Source organism: Hordeum vulgare, chromosome 7H, assembly GCF_904849725.1.
Source record: "Hordeum vulgare subsp. vulgare chromosome 7H, MorexV3_pseudomolecules_assembly, whole genome shotgun sequence".
Taxonomy (NCBI): domain Eukaryota; kingdom Viridiplantae; phylum Streptophyta; class Magnoliopsida; order Poales; family Poaceae; genus Hordeum; species Hordeum vulgare.
Genome location: NC_058524.1, coordinates 615,889,395 through 615,916,938, shown reverse-complemented (window position 1 = coordinate 615,916,938; position 27,544 = coordinate 615,889,395). Strand labels below are relative to the sequence as shown.

The 27,544-nt window shown below is 44.9% G+C and overlaps 2 protein-coding genes across 2 annotated transcripts; one reads left to right on the top strand and one right to left on the bottom strand.

Annotated features, from left to right (window-relative positions):
- The first annotated feature begins 528 nt into the window (after positions 1-528).
- On the top strand, positions 529-8,077 carry LOC123413483 (probable transcriptional regulator SLK3). The gene is made up of 10 exons (XM_045106425.1): positions 529-629; positions 1,886-2,702; positions 2,783-2,911; positions 3,418-3,466; positions 4,279-4,493; positions 4,641-4,709; positions 5,883-5,983; positions 6,139-6,232; positions 6,387-6,456; positions 6,736-8,077. Exons 2-10 carry the CDS (start codon positions 1,989-1,991, stop codon positions 7,710-7,712), a joined length of 2,418 nt encoding a protein of 805 aa, XP_044962360.1. The 5' UTR covers positions 529-629; positions 1,886-1,988; the 3' UTR covers positions 7,713-8,077.
- A 9,459-nt stretch (positions 8,078-17,536) lies between these two features.
- On the bottom strand, positions 17,537-19,491 carry LOC123412319. The gene is made up of 3 exons (XM_045105275.1): positions 18,575-19,491; positions 18,216-18,449; positions 17,537-18,093 (listed from the first exon to the last, which is right to left on the bottom strand). The coding sequence occupies exons 1-3, from the start codon at positions 18,863-18,865 to the stop codon at positions 17,812-17,814; spliced, it is 807 nt and encodes a 268-aa protein (XP_044961210.1). The 5' UTR covers positions 18,866-19,491; the 3' UTR covers positions 17,537-17,811.
- Positions 19,492-27,544: the final 8,053 nt, after the last annotated feature.

Genomic DNA, 27,544 nt, shown 5'->3' with positions numbered 1-27,544 from the left:
AACGTATTTTTTTTTCATTACAACATACGGACCTTTTAATACTCCCTCCGTTCCTAAATATAAGAATTTTTAGAGATTACACTATGAACTACGTACGGATGTAATAGACATATTTTAAAGTATAGATTCACTCATTTTGTTTTGTATGTAGCCTCCTAGTAGAATCTCTAAATGTCTTATATTTTGGAACCAAGGGAGTAGTAAAAATTAAATGTAACGCAACGACAACTGTCGATATTGATTGGGGAAAAATAACTGCTGCTGTAGGGGGCCCAAGCCACAACAAAACCCACACCGGCCCGCGCGCCACCGCTCACCGCACGGTGGGGGCCCCGTCGAGGGAGCCCGCGTGTCGGCGCCACTGAGCACGTGCACGCAGCCACGAGCGAAGCGAGCCGCGCCACTGACACCTGGGCCGCGAGCCCAATCCCGGCGCGCCGCGCACGCGGCCAGGCGCCGACCTCCCGCGCGCGTGGGATCCCGATCCGACGGCCGGGGGCGCTTCAAGGGCGGTCAAAGCAGGACCCGGTCACCCACCCGTCTCGCAGACCGACCCAAGCAAAGGAGGGAGCGACTGGAGCAAGCCCGGCCGTCTCGTCGACGCCGCGGACCGGAGCTCGCCGGCGGAGGTGATGCCCTTTCCCCCGCTCCTCGTCCGCCGCTCCGGCCCCTCCGCCCGCGCTCCTATTGCCGCGTGGGTTCGTGTTTGCTCGGGCGTGCCGGCGTCGGCGGGGGGACCTTCTTTTCTTCCTTTTTGCGTTTTCTTGGTCCGGGGAGAGGGGCCCCGGCTCCCCCCCAATGCAGCTCCCGGCCGGCCACCGGGTGGATTCTGTTCGGGAGTCTCCCGCCCTCCGTCTGGGGTGGGTTGCGTCCGCGCCGGCCGAGCTCGGCTAGGGTTTTACTTACACGCGGCGGCGGCTCGGGGAGGAAAGATTTGGGGATTCACGTACGTCCGGCCCGCTCAGTGCGGATGGCGGAGTTGGTGGAGGCGGCGAGGCTGTTCCGCGTTCATTATCTGTAGCTTGTGTTGTGCGGCAGGAGAATCTTGTTCCAGCGCTTCAGCCTGCTGGAGGGATCTGTCTCTTGTGCGCTTCTAGTTCCATCTACTTCTTGTTCTCATATCCCCTCTTGTTTTTCTTTAAAATAAATAGTACTCCATCACGGTGTTAATTTTAGTTAACTATGCTCGATGCCAACAATCAAGATTCTTCAGGGTGTTGGTGGGAGACTATTATTCTAGCACTTTAGCTGTTGGAGGGATCTGTCTTTTGTGTGTGCATCTAGTTTCAGCTCCTTCTTGTTCTCATGTCCCCTCTTTTTTTTTTTAATAAAAAATACTAGTTTTATAAGTGCATTACGCCACAGAGTGTTGTAAATTAGTGCTAAGTTGCGACTGAATGTTTGTGTTAAGCTTTGCTTCCTAGGCTTGATTTGGATAAACTTGATCGTCCTGTAGATGCTACTTACCGATTCAAAACTGTGTGTTGCTGGGTTTCATTGTATCTGCGGGTTGGTTTGTAGCTCAAATTTAAGATTTTTGTATTTTTTTATCTTTCTTCTGCCTTGTTTTATGTCTACTATCGTTCTTCTGTGAATTGTTTGACATTGGTTGCATAATTGGAATTCCTTCTGGAAGTTCAAATTAATGTATTTCACCTGTTAGCTCTGATCAGCACTTCATTTTTATGTCAGCTAGTCTGGTATCTAATGTACGGAGAACACAAGCCTGCTCTAGTATTGAGATCTAAAAATTAGAATCAGGACATTGTTGAGCTGTTTGTTCATAGACTGTCTGCTTTGAGATTTTTTTTTATGTTGACAGCTTCCTTGTTATCTTGCGTGGCTTCCAAATATTTACTGATAATCACACATTTTTATTTTCCAGCTAAAATATCCGAAGATCCTCAGTAGCACCCATCGAGTGGTGTTCTTTTTCAATAATCAAGATTCTACAAGGTGATGGTTGAGTTGCAACACTGGTGATCTCCATGTCTGTGGCTCCACACTTCAATCTTGGACTTGTTCCCAGGGACATGAATGGTAGCATTCCAGTTAGTTCTGCAAATTCCTCTGGGCCAAGTATTGGTGTTAGCTCTTTGGTGACCGATGGCAACTCATCACTCTCTGGAGGTGCCCAGTTTCAGCATAGCACAAGCATGAATGCTGATTCATTCATGCGCCTTCCTTCCTCACCGATGTCATTTTCATCCAATAACATATCTGGCTCGTCAGTCATTGATGGGTCCACCATGCAGCAAAGTCCACCTCAAGAGCAGATGCAGAAGCGGAGATCATCTAGTGCAACATCGCAACCTGGGATTGAGGCTGATGGTGCATTTCATGGTCAGAAGAAGCCAAGGGTTGATATTAGGCAAGATGATATCCTGCAACAGCACTTGATTCAGCAGCTGCTCCAAGGCCAGAGTTCTCTTCATTTCCAGGGCCAACATAACCCACAGCTTCAAGCATTAATCCGGCAGCAGAAACTGGCACATATTCAGCATCTACAGCAGCATCAGTTGTCGCAACAATTTCCTCAGATCCAGCAATCTCAAATTGGCATACCTCGACAGCCGCAGTTGAGGCCGCCGCTAGCACAGCCTGGGATGCAACTACCTGGGCCTGTTAGGACTCCTGTCGAGAGCGGGCTTTGTTCTCGAAGGTTAATGCAGTATTTGTATCATAAGCGTCAGCGTCCAGAGGTGAGAGTCTCTTCAATATATACATTGATTAGAAGACACGAGCCATTGAAAGATCAGTTTACTCACATACTGTCTTGTAGAATAATCCCATAACATACTGGAGGAAGCTTATTGATGAATATTTTGCACCACAAGCAAGAGAAAGATGGTGTGTGTCGTCATATGAAAAAAGAGGGAATTCTCCGGTTGTTATTCCGCAGACAGCTCGGGTTAGTTAACAGTTTTCACCCGAAATTTCCCTTGAATACTCGAAACTTGCCATGTACAACATCACTTTCATATCGACGTTCAAAATAAAGTTATTTAACATCTCCTTAAGGGTCTCATAGGATCATTGAACACTGCTTGATTATCAAGTATCTTTGTTGGTAGTGAGGAACACTATACTTGATTCTTAGCAGGCAATGGCTATTGTAATCTTTCATGCAATAATTAATATGATTGTAAAATATGTTCCATGTAATGAATCCATTGTAAGCTGATAAAGCCGATTCTGTGTCTAATCTGCATATATGGTCAATAGCAAGGGTAGTTATCCTTTGATGTTACATGATACTCCCTCCGTCCGGAATTACTTGTCGCACAAATTTATAAAAATGGATGTATCTAGAACTAAAATACATCTAGATGCATCCATTACTGTGACAAGTATTTTCGGACGGAGGGAGTATCTATGAAATCATCTATCACATGGTCATATTTCTCTTTGTTACAGGATACATGGCGTTGTGATATTTGTAATACACATACTGGGAAAGGATATGGTAAGTTGATTTCTGACTAAGTTTGCTCGACCCTTCTCCATATCTGCTTCTTGAAAATGAATGCTGATCTCTTATGGTATTATTCTGTAATAGTCACCAAATTCAGTATTCTTGTAGTTCGTGCGAAAACAGTTAAGCATGCTAACTTATATAGGTTGTGCTACTCAAGCATGCTATAATTTTCTTTGGCTGCACATAACACCTTATCATAAGGGGTTGTGGGACACATTCACGAATGAAAAGCGCACTCTTGGAAAGATGGTAGTGTTGCAGTCTGTGGTTTTGGCATTGCATTTCTTCTACAGCAACATTTTGTTTATGTAGTCCTGCACTTTGCTCCTCCTGTTTTTTGGTGAACACCTTAACATCTCTTTTTTGGGCTCTTCCTGTTTTGCTCCTTTAGCGTGTTATTCTCATAGATTAGAAAACACACATGTGCGTGTGCAACGCGCATTTACATATCGTATGTTTTGTATAGTATATACTCACATATGAAAAAAACCATATCTAAAATATAAGTCACCTATTTTTTTTAGGTATATCTTGACTTATTTCTGCCATAAACATCTCCGAAGAAAAAAGAAGTTCGTAGGCTAAAAATTAAGTAGTAATATTTTTTTTTGCGAAAAAATTAAGTAGTAATCTGGAGGCTGTTAATATAGTATAAAAATATTTGTGGACGGTTCAAATCGGAAGTATACCAGCGGCCTAACTTGTACTTTAATTGTTACATATGTTAGTTAATATTCTGTATTTATATCAAAATGCCTCTTTGAGCTTACTCCTTTTCATTTCTTATATCCATCTTACAGAGGCTACCCACGAAATACTTCCTAGACTCTGTCAAATTCGATTTGACCATGGTGTTGTAGATGAATATCTATTCCTCGACGTGCCCAATGAATTCCGGTTGCCCAACGGATTACTTCTCCTAGAGCATACTAAAGTTGTTCAGAAGAGTATCTATGATCATCTACATGTTACGCACGAGGGGCAACTGAGAATAATATTCACTCCGGAACTAAAGGTATGTTGCTAGATGTAGTAGTAGCTTGCCCATGCCATGGCACCCATGTCTTGGGTGCCTTATTTGTGGACCATTAGTGAGCATCTGGATGTTACAAATGAGGTCCAAACAAGGACCATTCTGATCTGCTCATTGCCGCCTATGCAGATTATGTCTTGGGAGTTCTGTTCACGACGGCATGACGAGTATATCACTCGCAGGTTTTTAGCACCGCAGGTATTAGACGTTCTTCCTGTTTGTGCATTTGGAAATCTTCTGTTCTTTTGTTTGACATTTCTCTCTCTCTCTATATATATTTTACTTGCGTAGCAAGTAGCAAATGTGTACTTAATTATAAATCTGAATCTGTGTGATAATCACACCCTCACATTCTCCGGCTGGACAAGCCTACAAATCACTTGGACATGCAAAATATTGATGCTCTGGCAGTTGCTCTGGATGAATTCACTGGAGGTGTGGTCTTGGTTAGCCATGACCCAGATATGGGTTGTGGAGGATGGGGCAGTTAGTAAATATGATGGCTCGTTTGAGGATTACAATGATGAACTAATGTCAGAAATAACGAAGGAAGTCGAAGAGTAGTACTGCTCATATTGAGCCGCACATTGCTTATTCTTTGTAGAATGAGCTGGTTTCTTCTCCTGAAATCCCATGTATTACTAGCAGCTTTTATTTTGCTTTAGTCTGCAGAATGTTAATATGGTATTTCATATGCGTAATATTGATCTATGTGGCCAAGATTAGTTTTTTTTTTGTGTGTGTGTGCGTCTTTTCTATGCTACAAGATAGTGGTAATCTGGTATTGTTTCTTTTCTACGACTTTGTGCAAAACAATGGTACTATGGGTGGTATACCTCCATATTGCATTTTGTCAACTTACTAAATAGCTACCATTATATATGTTGAGCTAATAGCGCCAGATTCTAATTAATGAAATGCTTGGTAGTACTGACAAGAACGAGCCAAGACTAGTGTGTTTTCAACCAGCTGTCTAAGAGTACCGGTTCTTTGTGCAGAACAGGCTCTGTGTAGATCTTTTTTTTTAATATGTATTGACTACATGAATTTAGCTATTATGTGTTATGGCTGCTGAATTTTGGAATCATTATTGGTACAAGCTATTTCTTGTTTTGTCTATGTTTTGAGGAACTTAAGTTGTTTAGCAGAGTGAAACTGTTTTCTTTTCCTCATCTGCTGCTTCAAGGTTCAAAGTGTGGATACCACATCTTTGTTACTTTAAAGCTTGTATTTTTGGCAATTTCAGTCTTCTATCGTGTAGCTTCTGCTTTCCAGCTCCAGGCAATTATGAAAGACCAGTCTGCAGACTGTATATGGTTTAAATTTGGCACCTTTATATTTTCTTACGTACATGCTTCTGTTGTTTACCAGGTTAATCATCTGCTTCAAATTGCCCAGAAGTATCAAGCTGCTACCAATGAAAGTGGGCCTGCTGGGGTATCGGCCAATGATGCAGAAGCCATTTGCAACTTGTTAGTAAACCTAACATGCATCGCTATATCATTCATTTGCTTCTTACAGTTCCTTTTGGCATTATAAAGCACAGAAATATGTATTTCATTCTGTCTAAGAGCTAACTTTCTGTTATATTCTAATCAATGTGAGGATGTGTTTTTTGTTCTCAAAGGTTTGTGTCAGCATCAGAACAATTAGCGAAAAATCTAGACCGCCACAGCTTAAATGAACATGGGCTTTCTAAAAGATATGTTCGCTGCTTGCAGGTAATTAGAGTCCCCTTTGTAGCATTTATCCATCACTTCCCTCGATATTATCTGAAAAGTACTTTTGATCTTTTACTTGGTTATTATTGGATGCTTCTATTCCTTATATGACTTCATTTACAGTATGTTGTGATTGCTTGTGTGCTCTTCTCAGATATCAGAGGTGGTGAATAACATGAAGGACTTAATTGAGTTCAGCCACAAGAACAAGCTTGGTCCTATAGGTATGAGACCATGCACGTTCATCAATCAGCATCATCTTAAGTGTTCACCTGGGTGCTGAATTAAGTTTCCCTAAAACAGTTTCTTCATGACCAATGATTTGTCTGTAGTTTGCACCAGACTGTAGAACAAATTATACTATTGGATTGTTTCTTTCGAAAGCAGACGCTCTTTTTCCATAGAAGATCCAGCAATGTTCTAATGCTCATGTGTAGCCCTTCCTGCTTTGACCCAGTGATCTGTGGTTTAAATTGCATAATGGTTTGCATGTAAATCTGCAGAGAGCCTGAAGAACTATCCCAGACAAATGGGGCCAAAGCTTACAATGCAGAACATGCACGAGGCAAAGGGGACCAGCATGGAAATGAGCACCCATGGGAATAATAACGAGGCCCCAGGTGCCAGTACCATTTGTAGCAGTCCGCAGAATGCCGCAGCACAAAACAACTACCAGAATATGCTGAGAAGCTCAAGCGCAAACCAGGGTTTGCTTCAGCAGGAGGCGTCACAGAATGCCGCGGTGCTAAACAATTACCAGAATATGCTTAGAAGCTCAAGCGCAAACCAGCTTCAGCAGGAGGCATCACAGAATGTGGCGGCACTAAACAATTACCAGAATATGGCTAGGAGCTCGAGCTCAAACCAGAGTTTGCTTCAGCAGGAGGCATCAAGTATGTTTAAAGGCTCCACAGGAATGCACAATGGCGTTCAGCTGGATGTGTCTAGATCCTTCCGTGCGGGTCAGCTTGGCCAGTTCCAGCAGCATCCTATGTCGTTCCAGCAAGCTATGCCCCAGCATCAGCAGAACAGTTTTGGGGCTGGTGTGAGTACACAGTACCAGCAGCACCTCATCCAGCAGCTGCTGCAAGAAGCCAAGAGTAGCAACAACCGCATAATGGTGCAACAGCAGCAGCAGCCTACCAGCGCGGGAGCCGTGATCACCAACAGCCCTGCTAGTGGAGAGGCACATGACATGAATAGTGGAGCCGCGAAGGGCGCCCCTCCAGCGAGTACGACGGGGCCCAGCAATCTAATCAACAGCGCAGCCGGCATGGTCCAACGATGCAGCAGTTTCAAGTCGGTGAGCAGCAACCCGGCTGCTGCTGTGGCTACTTCCGGTGGAAACCCGGTGAGTCCCAAGGCGGAGTCCATGCACGAGGTGCCCGAGCTGGACCATCTCATCAGCAGCGAACTCGCGGAGAGCGGGCTGTTCTTGGAGGAGCAGCAGGGAGGCGGCGCGTACTCGTGGAACATGTGACCCGCGCACTGCTAAACCGGTTGTTTTTAAGTAAAACGCTTTAGATTATTTGAACTTTTTGTCTTTTTTCGAGCTTTCGTGTCGCTGACTAGAACAGTTTCTGATGATCATGAACCGATGACTGATGAAACCTTCAGTTATGTGAGAGTGTGAGGGATCTGGCTGGGAAACTTGAGAGCAGTGCAAGCCAGTGTTATTAACTAATGAATGCCATAGCATGGATTATCATTGTCCTGCATTCTTGCTGATTTTCTTATGGCCCTCGGAAGAAAATATGTACTAAATCAGTGACAATTTGTATCGATCGGAGGGACTATCTTGTTTCCTTCTTGGGTTTCAATTCAAATTGCCTCTTTAAACTAAAAGGTCGTGCATCATTGATGGATGAAACTTAAATGTTTTTTTGCATCTTCCTAAACATAAGCCTCGATGCATAATCGGATGATAAAACATGATTGCATTCCGTAGTAGGATGCTCCTTGAAGATGTTGCCATGAATTCTTGCCTATCTATCAAGCTCCTTGTAAGCCATTGTTTTCAGCTCCATCTAGACTATAGATGAATTGGCTTATATATACTAAAAGAAAGACGACCGCTGCGTTGGGAGCTCCTACCCGCGGCTCTTTGCGCCAGGGAGTCCTGCACAGCACAGGTGGGCGCCCCGACTGGGCCGGCCCAGCTTTGCTTTTGTTCTCTGTTATTTTTTCCTTTTTCTGCTTATTTTCTTTTTTCTTTCCTTTTCCTTTTTCTTTTTGTATTTGAAGCAAAACCATATTTCGAATTTACATAATAATTTTCAAAAATCATGAATAAATTTAGAAGAGTGAACAATATATAGAAGCACGAACATTTTCTATATCTTAAGAACAAATTTTAAAAAATGAAAACAATTTTTAAAAACACCAAACAAATTTAGAAGCGCGGACAATTTTGAAATTACGAACATGTTTTGAATCTTGAGTACCAAATTTTGAAACAGAAAACAATTTTGGCAAAACCCGAACAAATTTAGAGGCAAAAACAAAAATTTAAATCATGATCATTTTTTGAATCTTAAGAACAAATTTTGAAACCGAGAACAATTTTAGAAAATCCTGAACAAATTCGGAAGCGCGAACAATGAGAGCATTTTTTGAAACATGAACATTTTTTGGAATTTCGAAACAAAAATATGAAAATGGGAACATTTTTCGAACTGTGAATATTTTTCGAATCCACGAACAAATTTTGAAACTGTGAAGAGTTTTCAAATTTTCTAAAACATAAACAAATGTCAAATTCCTGATTTTTTTTTATAAAAGTGTGACCATTTTATGAATTGTGAACAAATTTTAAAAGAACAGGAACATATTTCTAATTCATGAACAAAATTTGAAAATTGTGATTGGTTTTTTGAAATTGAAGGTATTTTTTGAAAACACGGACATTTTGTGAAATTTCAATTTTTTCTGAAAATGGGAAAGTTTTTTCAAAATTTGAACATTTTTTGAATATGTGATCAAGTTTTGAAACCACAATCAATTTTCAAATTGTGAACAAATATTAAAACATGAACAAATTTAAAATTCATGAACAAAATTATAAAAGTGTGAACATTTTTTCAATTTTGAAACCACGAACGTTTTTTGAATTTTGAACAAATCTTGAAACATCAACAAATTTCAAATCCGTAAACAAGACTAGAAAATTGTGAATATTTTTTGAATCTGCTCATAAATTTTGAAAATAAGAACATCTTTCGAATTTTTAGAAAAATTATAAAATTATAAACATTTTTTTAATCTGCGAACAAATATTGAAACTGAGAATATTTTTTGAATTGTAAATAAATTTTATAAAATGAATAAATATTAAATTCATGAGCAAAATTATAAATTGTGGACAATTTTAGAATTTGAAGAACATTTTTTGAACATACAAATTTTTTTAATCAAGAACATTTTTTGAAAATGCAAAAAACATTTTTTGAAACAAAAACAGAAAATTTTAAAAAGAAACAGAAAAGAATAAAGAAAAAAAAAGAAAAAAAAACGGTCCACGGAACCTTCTAGATTTTCCCAAAACTGAAAAAAAGGGTTATAAACTCTAAGGTTTGCAAAACTCTAAGGTTTGCAAAACCGCTAAATGGGCCAGTCCTTTTAAAATCGCTCTGCTCCGCTCCTTTGCGAAGCCCCGCGATAACGCTTCGCACAGAGCGGCGAACAGGAAATTCCCGCTGCGTTGCCCTGCTGCAGCCACGGGTTGATGGATCGTGGGCCAATTTTCTGTTGGATCCGTGACGATTAATGGGATCTCGATGGATCGGCCCACTACCGGAATAGGAACTTGAAGTGCCGCTTGTTCGACTAAAAAAAAGGCTGCTTGGTTGTTCTGCTTCTCATGATGATACTCTAGAAGTCCTTTTTAGTACAACTAGCAAAAGGGCTCATGCGTTGCAACGGGAGAAAGAAATACCACACGGCACACGCTCTTAATTTATAAAAAAGTCTATAATTTGAGAATTTATAGTTACGATACAAATAAAGATGGTCTTATCCTACAAAAATGCAGTTCAAAATTTCACAGGTCTTCTATTTTAACACGGTTTGCATGTAGATTTAATACGTACAAAGAATCAGTCAAGTGACCTTCAGTTTCATCTCTAATCTTGATTTTGTTGACGTGTTCATCCCCAATCCGGATGAGTACCGGTATGAAAGAAAGACGAATAATGACTTATTTATTAAGATTGCACCCTAGATAGTATTTTTATTAAACGTTTAACAGATAAAATAATATCATATTTAAATTCTACATATTTTTCTAATCAAATTTCATGTATAATATGTTAAATTTGGAGTTACGGTTTAAAAGATATGAGTATTTAAAAAAATATTTAATATATACTACGAGTTTAATGTCATAAACAGTAAAGACTTTTTTATAAAATCACCTCGATGGGTTTTCCGACGAAAGCGATAACCTCTTTATTATTAGGTAAAGATACTCGATAAGTTTTTTTTGTTGGAGGCTTGTATTTTTACTCGATCTGTGTGTTGCATGGTGTATCGGCTAGTTGAGTTGGTTATTTTTTATTGGAGGGGATGGACTAGGGAATTTAGTTGAGTTAGCTAATCTCTCATAACTCATTATTTGATCGACTAGGGAAAGTAGATGAGTATGATGATCTCATTTGTATCGAGAAACGTTCACATATGTGTAAAGACGATATATTTGAAGTTTGAATCATGACATCACCTTGGACACATACCACCTATGACTGTTAGGTAACCAATCATAATATCCAATAATTTGGTTGGCATAGGGGTATTTCAAGCCCCGAGGAGATAGGGGATGACAGGAGCCAATTTCCTTGAATTATCCTCCAGCCATAGTCCTCTTTCTACAAAAGTATTTGTTTGGTAGACTCGGATCATAATATTAAAAATTTAAAGTCATCTAAATCGATTAATAAATATCTATTTTATAGCACATGGTAAAATTTAACGATTAAAACTATTCCATCATGCTCGATCTTTGGATGATAGATGGCTAGAATTACTTGAGGCAACATCCAAGTTTTTTTGGAGCGTCATACTTTGGATGCAAACATCTTGATAGTCTTCTGTTTGAATTTTTGTTTTCCCGAGAAGTGTACGTCGGGTGGGCTTCGCCGAGGGAAACTCCCGACAAAGACTTTACCGAGTGTTTTCATCCCTTTGTCGAGTGTTCCTGCACTCGATGTCCATATCGATTCCACTAGTGAGTGTTTGAATCTATTAGCTATCTCGGCAGAGTTGATTTTGTGAGTTCGTGAATGAGAATCAACAAAAAGTTGTTTTCTATTTGATACATTTATCGCTTGTAACTATTTACTTCACATATGTAATATGGTCTGTCCTCTTTTGGAAACCATTACCACATGGATAAGAATTTGATTTGATAAAGGGCGGATGCAAAGCTGATAAGAGGATGGGCATAGACAACCCGCAAGGAGATGGAAAAAAAACAAGAGAATGTGACTCGTTCATGGTTGGACACAAAGTCGACAAGAGAGCCCGATAGTAGTGGCACAACAAATGCTAATTCTCACAGTGACGTTGGATATGCAGGATAAATTCCATCAAGGTTCTATATCACACATTCACTATTCTTGTTACTATTAGTGTGTCGAACTCGTGACAACTTATTTTCATGGTGATATGAGCATGGGTTAGTGCACAAAGTTATACTCCCTCTGTAAAGAAAGATAACAACGTTTATATCACTACTTTAATGATCTAAACGCTTTTATGTTTCTTTACAGAGGGTGTACAAAATATGATGCATGTGGTGGATGGTGGAAGCGCGATGGAGATAAAAAAGCTCGTGGTGGGAAGAAAAAAGCCATATCGCAACATTCACCAAAGAGTTAGTGAGGGAACGGGCAAAATGAATGAATGTTTAATAGATAATTAGAAGGCAAATGAAGATGTGATGTTGAGTGGTTTGGTCTCATAATAAGTTTGTCCTTGTTTGATGATCCATGCCTATATTATCAGATCCGTTTGCTTGTAAACGCCAACCAGTATATACTTGTTTTTTTTGTGGTTCTTGTGAAATATAAGAGAAAAGATGCTTGAGGGTTAAAAAAAAGAATCATAGAACAAGCGAGCTTGTTATTTTTAATCCACAAAGAAAACAGAATAGATAGTTTGACTGACTTGAAAAGTTTCCTAAAAAGCAGAGGAACTTGGACTAGGTACAACATTCTTGAGATTTTTAAAACCCCTCACGTCATAATTTCCTTTCTTGGAAATGAAAATGATAATCATCATCATCATCATCATCATCATCATTATTATTATTATTATTATTATTATTATTATTAATCGTTCTAGGTGTTGAAATCTGTGATGGGCCTTAGGCCCATAAGAGAATTTCAGAAATATCCAAGGGCCCATGTAGGTGGTGGCATGACAAGGTGGTGGTGAAAAGTTTAGTCCCATCCCGCTAGTCGATAAGAAGTTGAACCCCTTTATAAGGGTCTCTCTTCTGCATGTTATTGGAGAGTGAGAAGAAAAGAGGCCCTCGCGCACTCCTCCTCCGCCGCCCGCCACACCTCGTCACGGGTTGCGGGAATGAGCCGAGCCGAGCTCATACCTACGGTCCGTAAAGGAAGCTTAGGTCCGATGGTACGATTGAAGTACAAGGCTAGGCTTGTGGCCAAGGGCAATGCCGAGAAAGAAGAAGAAGAAGATTTCTTTGATACTTATTCACCTGTGGCTAGACTGACCACCATTTGAGTACTACTCTCGTCGGTAGCCTCGAATGGTCTTCTCGTTCATCAAATGGACGTTAAGACGACTGTTCTGAAATAGAGCTAACCGGGGAAATATATATGCAACAACCAGATGGCTTTGTGATAGAAGGTCAGGAAGTAAAGGTGCGTAAGTTGCTGAAATCTTTATATGGTCCGAGACAAGCACCTATGCAATGGCATGAGAAGTTTAATACAACTCTGACATCTGTTGGCTTCGTTGTTAATGAAGCTGACAAGTGTGTATACTATCGCCATGGTGGGGACGAAGGAGTTATATTGTGCTTGTATGTTGATGACATACTGATATTTGGAACCAACCTCAAAGTGATTGAGGAGGTTAAGTCTTTTCTGTCTCAAAACTTTGAGATGAAGGACCTTGGGGTGGCTGATGTTATCTTGAACATCAAGCTTTTGAGATGATGAGGGTGGGATTACACTTCTGCAATCCCACTATGTTGAGAAGATTTTGAGTCGTTTTGGATATTCAGACTGCAAAATTTCTCAAACACCATATGATCCTAGTGTGCTGATTCGAAAGTTCAAAGGCACAACTATAGATCAATTGGGATTCTCACAAATTATAGGTTCACTTATGTATCTAGCTAGCGCAACGAGGCTTGACATCACGTTTGCTGTGAACAAACTTAGCTGGTTTGTTGCCAACCCGGGCGATGTTCATTGGCTTGCCGTTGAAAGAATTATGCGCTACCTAAAAGGTACTGTCAACCACGGACTTCACTATACGGGATACCCATCGGTACTTGAAGGGTATAGTGATGTGAATTGGATCTCTGATGCTGATGGTATGAAGGCCACTACTGGGTATATATTTACTCTTGGAGGTGGTGCTGTTTCCTGAAAGTCTTGCAAGCAAACGATCTTAACGAGATCGACAATGGAAGCAGAATTAACAGCATTAGACACATTTGGTGTCGAAGCGGAATTTCTTCGAGATCTTTTGATGGACTTACCCGTGGTTGAGAAGCCGGTTTCGGCTATCCTTATGAACTGCGATAATCAGACAATTATTGTCAAAGTGAAGAGTTCAAAGGACAATATGAAGTCCGACAAACATATAAGAATGAGATTGAAATCTGTCAGACATTTGAGAAACTCCTGAGTGATAGCGTTGGATTACATCCAAACGGCTAAGAATCTGGCAGATCCCTTTACTAAAGGGCTATCACATGTTGTGAGAGATAGTGCATCGAGGGAGATGGGTATGAGACCCACATGAGTTGCCATGGCAGTAACCCAACCTATATGATCGGAGATCCGGTGAAGTAGGACCTGGGAAAACAAGCCAATGGTGAACTGAGGAGAGTAACTTTACTAACTCACTCTGTTGGAGATGCAATGCTCTCGGATACTGTATGGTAGGATGACTACTGTCTTAATGTGTTCTAAAGCTTATGTGTAAGCAAGATGCTGTCCTAAAGAGCGATCTTTGGAGGAACACACCTATATGAGCCCGACTGCTGGTCACAGTCTATGAGATTGGGGTGATATCTAGTAAACTCATGAATAGGCCAGGAGTGTGACTAACATGCTCCATCCAAGGGGCCAGCCCTCGGTAGCCTAGTAGTAGTAAGACTTGTGGTGAAGCTTCTTTACACCAAACTGACATTCAAGGCATAGTCCATTTTTCAGTTGTAAAGGGGTGTAGCTGTTTGTTCTAGGTGAAGCTCAACCTTAACAGGTCTTCACTGAAATGCTGGTATATCAAAACAGTGATTAGAACGAAGGAACACGATGTGTCCTTGAGATCTGGTGGGGGATTGTTGTAATTTGTGGTGGGCTTTAGGCCAATAACAGAATTCAGAAATCTTCAAGGGCCCATGTAGGTGGTGGCATGACAAGGTGATGGTGGGAAATCTAGTCCCACCCCGCTAGTGGAGAAGAAGTTGGACCCCTTTATAAGGGTCTCTTTTCTACATGCTATTGGAGAGTGAGCAGAGAACAGACCCTCGCACACTCCTCCTCCGTCGCCCGCCTCGCCATGCCTCGTCACGGGTGGCGGGAATGAGCTGAGCCGAGGGTATAATTCGTTTATCCCGTTCCTGTTTATTTTAACCCTAGTAGTACTAGCTATATGTGTGATGGTTTTGCTATATGCGTAGTATTTGTTAGTCTGCGTAGTATTTGCTAGTCTGCTCCGTGATCAGTATGTCATGAATCTAGTCAATATCATGTTAGTAATTATTTCATGGATTAATCTATTCGAAAAATTGCCTATTTACTCAACAGGAGGCACACATACATGATCCGAAGATACAACATAGTGGGGAAACACTAACCTCCAGACGTCTGATCAGAGGGTAGTCGCCAGACCGCCCACGGACCATTGATCTATGTTGGATCTCACGGCTGTAGACGCAGTAAAATTTCTGTGCGAACTTTCCAAAGTACTCCCCTAATTTTCGCATCCACGCTCTCCCCTAATAACTCCTTGTGCCGAATTAATTGCCCCAGAATCCCACCCTGTTCCCCGTTTCCTGGTGGGCGACGGCCTCGCGCGGCAGCGCTCCTCCTCCCCTCGCATCGCAAATCCATTGCCGCGCCGCACCGCACCGGTGGCTCATCTGTCGTGACTCTTGCCGCAACTCCCGTAGCAGCTTCTCCCCCGGCTGGCGGTGGATCCGTCGGCTGCGTCCTCGTTCTCTCGACCGTCGTTGTTGGCCCCGGTGCGGCGTGTACATACCCGAGCTCCACCTCCTCCAGCACCTCTCAACTCAACGACCTACCACTGTCGGCTGCTCCTCCCCATGGCTCTCGGTCCGGCCATGCCTTCTCCTTCGCTGGCTTTGTTGGTGCTGGCGTCGGCGCATCCTTTCCCTGCCCTGATCAGCTGGACCGTGGTGTTGGTGGTGGCTCCGGTGCGTGCAACGAGTCGCGTTGGTGGTGCTGGTTGTTAGCGGTGGTGCATCTGGCGGCGTCCAGGTCACCTTCGGGTCTGGTGATGGGTGCAACACTCCCTGCCGTGGTGGTTCTAGCTAGGGATATGGTGTCCTTGTCTCCGATTTCTGATCCGATGGCATTTCTTGTTCCAGCCAATTTTCTGGTTTTAATTGTGTGTGATGATTTTCACATAGTTTTCATGTACTAACCGTGTGTGATTCTCTATTACACTGCACACAGTTATTTGTTCCAAGCATATGTCAAATAGATTCTGGGAGCATGCCCGGCTGGTCGCCTGGAAATGCCTGACTGGTTGCTTCATTGCTTCCTGTATAGAGAGCTTCGAAAAATATGCATCCGTAGTCACTGGAAAAACAATTGTTTCAATTGTTTCCTTTTTCCAAAATTTCATGCTTCCACCTGAAACTAATAATGCACCCTCTATTTTACTTTGTAGCTTCATACCTGTGTGCTTCGACCTTTGTGGCACTGTTAGTTTATTTCCATTTTTTCATTGTATATGCTTCCTATCAAGATGAGTTGTTTACACCACTTTTTCATGCTTTCTACTTATTTAGCTTCCACATCATACTATACATGCTTCGTCTGTCTAGATAATTGCTTCCATCTCTCAACCAAGTTTTAAGAATTTTGAATTTAGGTCATATAGACATGCATCCTCATTTTGGTCGCAGTCCTTGTTGGTTTTCATTTCCAAATGTCCATGCTTCCAATTTAAATGAGCCATATTGTGATAGCACATCTGTATGATTCCTACTAGTTGAGGTTTAAAACCATACTTCATACTCTTGTTTATTTCTCATGCATGATGCCCACAGTCAATCCTATGTTTCTTGCCGGTCATGCTTCTTCACAAATGCTGCTATAATATTATTATTGAACATTCTTACATATTAGAGATGTTTGTGTTAGCTGATTGATTGACACTTTTTAATTTCAGTTCATGGCTTTTTCATCATGAAATAGCTTGATACACCTTGATTCTGCAGGAGTTGCCATACGGTGTTTCTAAAGGGCCCAAGCCACGACGGAGAGCCCTCGTTCCAAGACGTGGTTTGTGGAAGCTGAAAATATTTATGCAAAGTCGCATTGTTGTATGGTTTTTGAAGCAAACAATACTAATGCAAGAAACTAAGAATTTTTTAGGTCAAACTGACAATTGTGTACAATGTGACATTTCAAATTCTGATTGATAAATGATTTGTATTAACGTAAGAAATTTAAATTATGAGCTCTTGCAGCATGATCATAATGGTAGTAACCAAAGGAGGTGGGAAGCACGTTTGTAGCATGTTTAAACATTCCAAATAAAAATAGGAAGCATTGTAATAGTCGTGAGTACAAGGAAGCAAATCTGTAGGTCTTCGGAAACATGTTTATGAAAATATGAAGCCCGGATATGTTATCTAAAAGGCTACCACCAAATTAAAGAGCTGGTAGAAATTTTTCAGGTCATACAAATCACATAGAAGAACGAGCGATGTGTTGTGATATTGGTGAATAATAGGAAAAACTAACTTAGTTCAAAAAATCAGACGTGATTCTTGGCGGCAGTTATTCAAGACTAAATCATACGAACTCAAACTTTTAGATACATATTGTGCACGGAAAAAAATCTCAACTGCATGGGAAGCAAACTTTACTGAAACAAAAATATTGTGGATATATTCTCACGAAAATAAGAGGGAATGATACACAGCAGTGAAAAATAAACTGGAAGCAGTTATTTCATGAGTGATTTTCGGGAGAGTACTTTCCTTTAGGAAGCAATTAATGGCTGCATTAGCGGGAAATAACCTCAGGTGCACAGTTTGTGGGAGAAATCCAACGATCCAGACTCTGTATATCTAACGGTAGAATCCTAGTCTGATGGATGCTTAGGAATCAGTAGTCTGATTCCTAGCTGTGCCCAACATAGTGGCATTCCACATAAGGATGCTCCATGGAGAAGTCGTGAACTTTTGCGTCATTAGTACCCGTGTTCTCACCCGATACCCTTAGGATCACTCTTGTAAGCATCGGCGCACATCTTAATAGATGTTCGAGGAACTCAAACTCGTGGTCGTCACCTTGAAAACCGTCGATTTCCACTTCTTCAAGCTCCGGCACCGTGATAGTTTGGCATGTCCAGTCGTCGTCGGGCTCGCAGCCGCAATATTCTTCTTCGCATTTCACCTTGTCCTATGAATGATGAATTGGTGCATAAGCAAGAATTACTATATGTACAATGCATGTGAGAACAACTGATCCTTTGAACAAGCATATTACAGTGGAGAGAGGATATATAAATCACAATTACTTACCGTGTGTAACTTGGGTTCTGGCAGGACAACCTTGAGCCTATGTATGGCGTCACGAATCCTATGAATCCCGAGGAAGAAAGACGCGAGTGCTCCATAGACATGGCCCAAAGGTGCAAGATGCAGCTCCAAGTCGAAGACAGATAAATCGGCTGCAACCTGCATCTGCAGATGTTTCTCCACTTCACCCGCAAAGGTATCTTGCATCGACAACCAATCCGAGAAACGGTCCCTGTGCTGCAGCACAAGTGCAGATTCGAGCAAATATATAGTTCCATCGATCATAAAACTACTCAGTGTCAATTGATAAGTAATAATGTACGTGTAAGGGACTCAAGCCAGAGGTGAGGTGACAAACAAACCTTGAGTAGTTGTATCTGCAGCACTGGAGCTAGTCGTGTCGCCGGCGGCGACATCACCAAGCTCACTCTCTCAAGCGTCCAGCTTCCCAACCCCGGTGACTCGCTGCCGTAACGGCAGTGCCATGAGACATTGCCCGCCATGGGCGCCAGGACGGAGACGCAGAGGTTGTCTCCGACGCGGGAGGCCACGGTTAGTTGCTCCAGCATGGGTGTTGCGACCACGATGCCGCGCACCCTTGTGTGGCCCTCCACGTTGAGCACGAGCTCCTGCAGCGAGCGCGAGCAGACCATGATAGTGTCGACGGTGATGCCGGTGTAGCAGGCAACTGTGCCGGAGAACCTGAGCACGCGCAGGCGCGGGCAGCGGGGGACCAGGTCGTCGAGGGCGTCGGCGGTGCAGCCGGAGAGTACGAGCGTTGTAAGCGCCGAGAGCTGGCCCACGGCCCGCGCGCGGAGGATCACCAAGGATGGCGTAGAGAGCGTGATGGAGGTGGCGCGCTGGAACCGCGGCAGCTCGACCTTCTCGTGCGGCGCGGCCGCGTCCCACGGGAGGGCGAGGACGAGCCGCTCCGGCGAGAGCCGTGCGGCGGCGCACAGCAACGAGGAGACCCTGCCGTGCGGCGCCGCCCAGCTGGGCGACCTGTCTCGCTGGGGGACGTCAATGTCGAGCAGGGAGAGGGACACCACGTTGTCGGAGGCCACGCGGTGGAGAACCGCTGCGAGGGCGGGCAGGGCGACGTCGCGGAAGACGAACGACGGGAGGCGGGTCCAGAGGCCGCGCCACCGGCTGGAGAGGACGCTGGCCCGCGCGGCGGTGCGGACGCAGCGGAGGCGGGCGAGGACCAGGAGGAGCAGTTCGTCGGCGAGGGCGCTGATGCGGTCTGCCCCACCGCTAGATCGCGGCGGCGCAGACGAGCCGGCCCGTTGCCCTGATCGCAGATTCATGGTTTAGCGATTGATCTTGATCGGCACAGATTTTGTGGATGCGTAAGTTATGGGGACGGGTACTACTATGAGGCTACCACGGAGTACACCAGCTCGACAGGGACTCGGAACCACAAGTTTTATTCCGGCAAAATCATGTGTGCCTTTTTTTTTTAACAACCACCGAGGGAGAGCTTCCCCACCTGAATCTCTTTCCAATAATAGTTTCTGTTCGTACGTCATGTTTTTTTTGCAAAAAAACCCCTGAGATTTATTGAAATCAACCCGTGGTCCTCCCTGAAACTGGGCCCGTCTACCTACGCGCGTGCAGAAGCAGAGAGCTCGCACGTCCTGGGCGGCGACGTGAACTTCGCAGCAGGGCTCCGGCGTGGCGAGGAGAGCAAGGAAGGTCGGATCCACATCGAAGTTCCCCGGATCCGTCCATCCCCGGCGGCTGGCAGACGGACAACAGGCGCAGGTCGCGACGAGCAGGGTTGGGTGCTCGAGGGGCTCCTCCCCTCGATCCCAAAGGGGCTGGCTGGCGGCGGCGCGCCAAGTGGCTGTGGCTGCGGGAGCGGCTGCCGTCGTGGGTGAAGCGCCCTGGCGAGGAGACGAGCGTGGGGCCGGGCAGGAGGAGGGAGGGAACCAAGCGAGGGAGCTCTCTCCCTAGCGCTAGGGTTCGGTGGCGGCAGGGGCGGCTGGGCCTTGGGCTGCAGAAGGCCCAAGATGCCGGCTGGGTTGGGCCTCCTCTCTCACAAATAAAAGGACTCTCGACTAAATAAGGCTGGGTTTTAAAAAACAAAATACAACAGACAAAAGAAAAAGAGTTAACTAAAATGAAAATACTTTTGGGCTTCTAAAATCATGCTCCAACTATGAAAATAATTTGGGCATTTTTAGAAGAATAAAATAAAACTCTTTTATATAAAACGAGACTTTGTTTTGAAATAAAAGAAAAGGAGAATACAAAGTAAAAACCAGAGGGTTGCCTCCATATAGTTTTCTTATCCCGTTGCAGTGCACAGACCCTTTTGCTAGTATTACTAAAATTAGAGCTCATAGGCCAGAGTTACATTACGGGTTACATCAAGCTGAAAGAAAGTGGCGCCAAGCGATGACGGCTTCCATGACTACCGGGTCTTTAAACCTAAAGACTCAAAGAATAAGATCATATGTTACATACAAACAGTGTCCATAACAGAGTTATTCTCATTGCGAAACACATGGGCATTACGAGAGTCCCAGAGTTTCCAGAGAAGGACGAGAGCCACCGTGGGCCAAATATTGATGTCGAGGCCGATCGGGGTGGCAATGGTCCAGATGAGGTCGATGTCGCATGACGGCCGAAGTCCGAAGAGATCCCGCACCTGGACAGCTCTAGGGCAATGAAGTGCCAGGTGTGACGCGTCTTCGTGCCGCTGAGCACATCGCGGGCAGTAGCAGGTGCGGCTTTATTGGTAGACCGTTGCACTCTTTTAACCCTAAACTCTTGAAACTCACTCATAAGTTCTTTCACCTGCTCTACAACAGAGTCATTTGAAGAGAGATCCTTCTCCCCAGCTCACCGTGTAACTTCATGTGTGCCATTTGGGTTTCATTTTTATCTCTACTATTCAAAAATAGGCAAGGTTTTCGTTTGACCCTTTCCTTCGTCGAGCCTCTCTCTATATGGTCCCCCCTTCCCTTCTCAAGTTTGATTTTTTCCTCCCATCTCTGATTTTCTCCCAAATAATAATATTCTTTGATTGTAGGGTCAAGCAGAACCGTTGTTGCCTGATGGGAACTTCCCCCATATTGCTATCAATGTCTTCATGTCGCACGACCTCTTAACATTACATCACTGAATCCCCAATCCTTTGCTTGCTGTGCAGTGACAGTGCTAATATCCACTAATCGTTGTTTCCAGATACGGTTGCCGATTGACATCTCTTCTAATTCATCGACACGAGAGGCCAATTGTTGTGTGGAGGAATCAATATCTCGACATAAGCGAAGAGGCAGTTCCATTTTTTTACCGAGTAAGTGCTTAACAATAAGATGACTGGTAAATCATGGCAATTGAGACTGACCCCCCCCCCCCCCCGTGTCGCCTCCCCGAGCGAGGCAGCCGGGGGATCCCCCTCCCCCCATCTAGCGCCCCTCCCTCTCCCTCCCCTCCCCCCGCCGCCGCCAGCGAGCGCCGCCAGGCCCTGCCCACGTGGTGCTGGTGGTGGCGGGTCTGCCATTCCCCGTGCGTGGATCCCATGCTCGGGCGGTGGCGGCTGGCGGCGGTGCTCTTCGACCGACGGCGGTGTGACACAGAGGCAATGGTGTCGCGTGCCTCGGTAGCTCTCGACGCGGCGGCACGGTTGTTGGTCGTGGGGTGACACGGTGGCGCTGGCGGCGCCTGCCAGGCCCAGATCTAGGCCCGTTTGGGCCCCATCTGGGTTTGGATAAGCCGGTAGCGCGACATTCGGCGGTGGCGCTCCCTGGTGGTGGGACGAGGCGGCGACGGTCTACGGCGGTGTCCACCTCGTCGGTCGACGAGTTGCAGTGCGGGGACAGGTATTGTCCGGGCCCAAGTGACCCCCGCCGTGCCGTAGGGCCTGGCAAGGCCTCGTCATAGCGTCCGCTCGGCTCCGCATTGGCGGTGGAGGTTGTCCCCTCCCTCCGACCGAGGTGTGGCCGCTCCCGTGGCCGGTGTCTCCTTTCCTCCTCCAGGCCTCGTGTTGGCAGCTCCAGAGAGACGGCGAGGATGGTCCGGTAATCGTGGTGGCACAGGCTGGTGGGCGGATGAGTGGGTGGTGCATTTCGAAGTGTCTGGGGTGGTGGTGGTGGTTGTGGATCGGGAGAAATCCCTGGCGGCTTGCCCGACATTGATGCGGTGAGGCCTGCGGGCGCCGCCGAACCTTCCTGAAGGGCGTCGAGGATATCCCTTCTCCACTCCCCTCAGCGTACCGGGGGAAATCCTAGGACTTGTTCGGGCAACAACGGCGGCCTCCATCGTCGCATTCCTTCTTGAAGGTGTTGTTTGGTGCGCGACGCTTTGGAATCCTGGGACGCGGTGGTACTTTTTTGGCAGGTGCAGCGATTGCCGGTCTTCTTCTCCTTGTCAATCTGCCGGTGTCGGCATTTGTTTCTCTCTTTTTTCTTTTTTCTTTTCCTTTTGGCCTTGTTTGTGTTGTGGCCTCAGCGAGCTGGTTGTATCGGATGATTGCCTTATAATATAAAGGGGGGAAAACCCTTTTTCATTAAATCATGGCAATTGAATGTCAAAACTTGCTGGACACCTTTCAAAGATCGCTATCACCTTACCCGGTTGCGACAAGTGGCGCATTGCATGTGTGTCACTTGTCGCAACCTGGGAGTTTTCCTAAAACATTTTATCTCTTAAACCATGCATTTAAATTTTGAACCGTTTTCACCGTTGGGTTCCCCGCATTGTGATCTTTAAAATTAGATCCCATGTTGATCGGTTTTGATAAACTTTTTTTCATGAAAATATGGGAAAAAGAACAAAAAATTATGACTCTCGTAATAGAAAAAATAAATTAAAAACACGTTTTTTCGTTTACGAGAAGCATAAACATGCATCTCGCGAAGGAAAAAACGTGCCTCTCATAAAAAAACAAAAAAACACATTTTTTTTCATTTCCGTGACACACGGCCGTGCCACTCGCGGAAGCAAAATCGTGCCCCCGCAAAAAACAGAAAACGAGATTTTTTTCGTTTCAGAGAGGCACAACCGTGTCTCTCGCGAAAGTAAAGTCATGCCTCTCGCGAAAGCAAAACTGTGCCTCCCGCGAAAAACAGAAAGTGCAAACCAAATATTGTGATTTCGTTTCGGAAAATCTCGGACCAAAAGTGCAAACCAAAATTAATTTTCAGTGAAATGTGACGAAATTGAATCAAACCAGAACAATAAATGAATATGAAAATCTTCACCAAAATATGCACAAATTATGCAGCAGAATCCAAGCATCAAAAAGTTACGCATCGACTGTTGTGGCTACGCACCATGCAGCTGTCGCCTGACCCCAACCGCCCCAGCGTCGACATAAAAAAGTTAGTGCTTCAGGAGAAGGAGGAGGATGTGCAGTGGCCTGAGGAACGGCACATCTGCCTACGAGCGTGGGGCCAAGCGAGGATCGACGGCGCACAGTTCGCCGACGAGCGCCGTGCCGAGCGACGGAGGCTGCGGCCTCAGGAACGGCACGCATCTCGCTTACGAGGAGGGACGCCGTGGCTGCAGGGGCGACGTGGAGTTCATTGACGAGCGTCGCCGGGAGGACCACGACCATGTAGAAGCTACTGGTTTGGGTGTAGGAAAAGTGAGTGGATAAGGGAGGAGACGAAACGAGCGGCTGGTCTTTCTGTGGATTTGGTTAAGCAGACAGACGACCGATTTTGTTTAATTACTAGGCTTTTAAGTGAAAAGAAGGGCAACAGCGGATTAGCGCGGAGCAGGCAAGGGGAGGGGGGTAGGGCTGCAAGTGGAAGTGGATTTAAGTGGAACTTTTTATTCCATCCACTTAAAACGTTTTATTGGATAGGCAAAAAAAAAGGGCTAACCACATTAGCCCGGTGGAACCCACTTAACTCACCAGGCCACCCGTCCATCTCTATCCCCCGTTCCCTTTGTAGAGAAGAGGGGCTGCGGGCCGCCGATGGTTGACGTCGCTGCATCACCTTCTCTCCCGCCTCCCGCTCAGCACCTCCCGCCCTCCCCTGCCTCGCAGCTTCTTGCTGCTCCGCATCACATCGCCGTCCCAACTCGACCCCGGTCGGACGGGATGGTCAGGTCGCCGGCAGCCCTAACCCCGTCCCTCAGGTCACCGGCAGCAACAAACATCACCTCCAGCTCGCCGGCTGCCCCAACACCGAGCCCCAGCTTGCCGGCTGAAGGTAATCCATCGTCCATTCAGATTTATTTGCTTTTAGATGTGATGTCTGTGAGAATAGGAAGGCTTGAAGCGTATGCGTTAGCAGGACGCGTGCGTGTTAATAAAGGGACACGAGGCCAAGGAGATTACAACAAGGAGTTAGGATCCATCTTATCTACAAGTTTAAACACAAGAGATAGATCCTAACAAGACATCCTCAGCTTAAACCTACACACGCACGCCTACAACGTGATACACATGGTTTATACATATACCATGTGTATACGGGATAATACAATGTCTAACACTCCCCCTCAATCACAATTTATCCAAGTTGAGATTGCGATGAAAAACCTTCAACTGGCGAAGAGTAAGAGGTTTAGTAAACCCATCAGCCAATTGATCACCGGTGGGAATGAACCGGATATTGAGCAGTTTTTGAGCAACACGTTCACGTACAAAGTGATAATCAATTTCAATATGCTTTGTCCGTGCATGAAAAATAGGATTCGCAGATAAGTAGGTAGCTCCTAGATTATCACACCAGAGGGAGGCAGACTTAGGATGAGAAATACCCAGCCCAGTCAAGAGATTTTGTACCCATATTACCTCGGCAGTGGCATTAGCAAGGGCTTTGTACTCAGCTTCTGTACTAGACCGAAAAACTGTAAGTTGCTTACGTGCAGTCCAAGATACCAGATTACTACCAACAAACACAACAAAACCTCCAGTGGATTTCCTACCATCAACACAACCAACCCAATCTGCATCAGAGAAGGCACTGACTAACATGGAATCAGACTTAGAAATACGAAGACCATGAGTGATAGTGCCTTGTAAATAATGAAGAATGCGCTTGACTGCTGTCCAGTGAAACGAGGTGGGAGCATGCAAGAACTGACAGACTTTGTTGACTGGAAAACAAATATCTGGTCGAGTCAATGTTAAGTATTGTAGAGCACCTACAATGCTACGATAGTTGGTAGAATCCACATCTTCAAGAGGATGACCATCAAACAAGGACAACTTTTCTGAAGTAGACAAAGGAGTACTTGCAGGTTTGCAACCATTCATGTTTACTCGTTGAAGAAGATCAAGCAAATATTTTCCTTGGGATAAAGCAATACCATCATCAGTAGAAGTTACCTCAATACCAAGAAAATAATGCAAGGAACCAAGATCTTTGAGGGCAAAGTCCATGCGCAGATCACTGAGAAGAGCTTCAACTGCTTGAACAGAAGAACTGGTAACAATAATGTCATCAACATATATGAGCATAAAAATAGTAACCCCACTCCGAGAATAAAAGAACAGTGAAGTATCACTCTTGGAGGGGAGAAAGCCAAGAGACTGAAGCTTGAAGGACAAACGAGAGTACCATGCACGAGGTGCCTGTTTCAGGCCATACAGAGCTTTATCAAGTTTACAGACCAAGTGCGGAAACCTTGGATCCGTATACCCGGGTGGTTGTTTCATAAAGACATTCTCTTCCAGAACACCATGCAAGAACGCGTTCTTAACGTCCAACTGTCACATGCACCAATTTCTAGAGACAGCTATAGAGAGAACCAATCTGATGGTAGCAGCTTTGACAACAGGACTGAAAGTATCCTCATAATCAAGACCATAACGTTGTTTAAACCCTTTTGCAACTAGACGTGCTTTATAGCGATCAATACTGCCATCAGATTTGCGCTTTACCTTATATACCCACTTGGAGTCAATAATATTTGTACCTGCGCGAGGTGTGACCAAGTGCCAAGTTTGGTTGTCCATGAGTGCACGAGACTCCTCATCCATAGCTTCTTTCCACTTTGGATGATCAAGAGCTTCCTTTAAATGGTGTGGTTCACCTGTAGCACAAAAAAACCCAACGAATACAACCATCGGTAAATTCTTTAGGTTTAATAATACCACTGCGTGACCGTGTATTGACACGGGTGGATGACGATGATGGTTGAGCTGGAAGTAGCTGCTGATGGAGGCGCCGTGCTACAGGAGAGTCGAAGGAGACAACCGAAGTTGCCGCACCCGGGGAGGCCGGCGAGTCCGAAGGCGTCACGTGGTCCGACAGATCGGATCCAGAGCCGACAGGACCAGGAGGCGGCGGCAGGATCTCTTGGCGGGGCGACATCGGGGCGCTGTCGATAGAGACCGAGCCAGGGTCCACCTGGTGCTGGTCGGGTGGGTGGATGAGGGACCATACCATACCCGAGGCGGAGACGTCCAATCCACCAGGCGCCCACGCGGTGTGACCCGGACCCGAGGCCAGGTCGGGAGACGTGGCGGGAGGTGGTTGGGGCGCGGAGACCGGCGGGGATCCTCTGGCGCCACTGGATCCCGACGCGGGGATGTCTGGTACAACGGCCCTGGAGACCAATCCCGAGGCAGGATCTGCAGGTGAACCAGTCCCGGTTGACGCGCCTGCCGGATCTTCTGTGGCTGCTGCACCTGCAGGAGAGTCTGCACACATAAAATCATGACTATCGCCAGCGCCGTTGTGAACAGATTCCTGCACACTTGCATCAGAATTAGGCCCAATAGTATCAGAAATTGTCACATTGTTAGTATGCACTTCCTCCTGAGCCGGGATAGGTGGATGATTAAGGAGTAGTGGAGGAAGTAGTAGGAGTTCTTGGCGTAGTTGAGCACCTGCATTAGGATGTAGTGCGGCAAAGGGAAAGATATGTTCATCAAAAATTACATCACGAGAGACATAAACACGCCCCGTGGAAACATCAAGGCACTTATAGCCTTTGTGAAGGGCGCTATAGCCGAGAAAAACACACTGTTTTGAGCGGTACTCCAACTTGTGTTTTTTAAAAGGCCGGAGATTAGGCCATACCGCACAGCCAAAAATACGAAGAGAGGAATAGTCGGGTTTGGTGCCAAAAAGGCGTTCCAAGGGAGTTTGGTTATGAATAACACGACTAGGAACACGGTAGACGGCTGTGAGGAATGCTTCATCCCAAAACTTTAGAGACATGGATGCATGTGCTAAAAGGGTTAGACCAACCTCAACAATATGACGGTGTTTGCGTTCAGCAAACCCGTTCTGTTGGTGAGCATAGGGACATGAAACATGATGGGTAATACCAATGCGTTCAAAGAATTGGTTTAACTTTTGGTACTCGCCACCCCATTCAGTTTGCATGGCAATAATTTTTCCGATCAAATAAGCGTT

What these genes read in the sequence shown, in the direction of transcription:
- LOC123412319 (XM_045105275.1), bottom strand. Translation starts at nt 18,865, where the DNA reads ATGGTCTGCTCGCGCTCGCTGCAGGAGCTCGTGCTCAACGTGGAGGGC. An exon ending in TGCAGATACAACTACTCAAG is followed by an intron (nt 18,450 to 18,574) that starts GTTTGTTTGTCA and finishes CTTGTGCTGCAG; the next exon opens with CACAGGGACCGTTTCTCGGA. An exon ending in CAGAACCCAAGTTACACACG is followed by an intron (nt 18,094 to 18,215) that starts GTAAGTAATTGT and finishes CATCATTCATAG; the next exon opens with GACAAGGTGAAATGCGAAGA.
- LOC123413483 (XM_045106425.1), top strand. Translation starts at nt 1,989, where the DNA reads ATGTCTGTGGCTCCACACTTCAATCTTGGACTTGTTCCCAGGGACATG. An exon ending in ATAAGCGTCAGCGTCCAGAG is followed by an intron (nt 2,703 to 2,782) that starts GTGAGAGTCTCT and finishes ACTGTCTTGTAG; the next exon opens with AATAATCCCATAACATACTG. An exon ending in TATTCACTCCGGAACTAAAG is followed by an intron (nt 4,494 to 4,640) that starts GTATGTTGCTAG and finishes CCGCCTATGCAG; the next exon opens with ATTATGTCTTGGGAGTTCTG.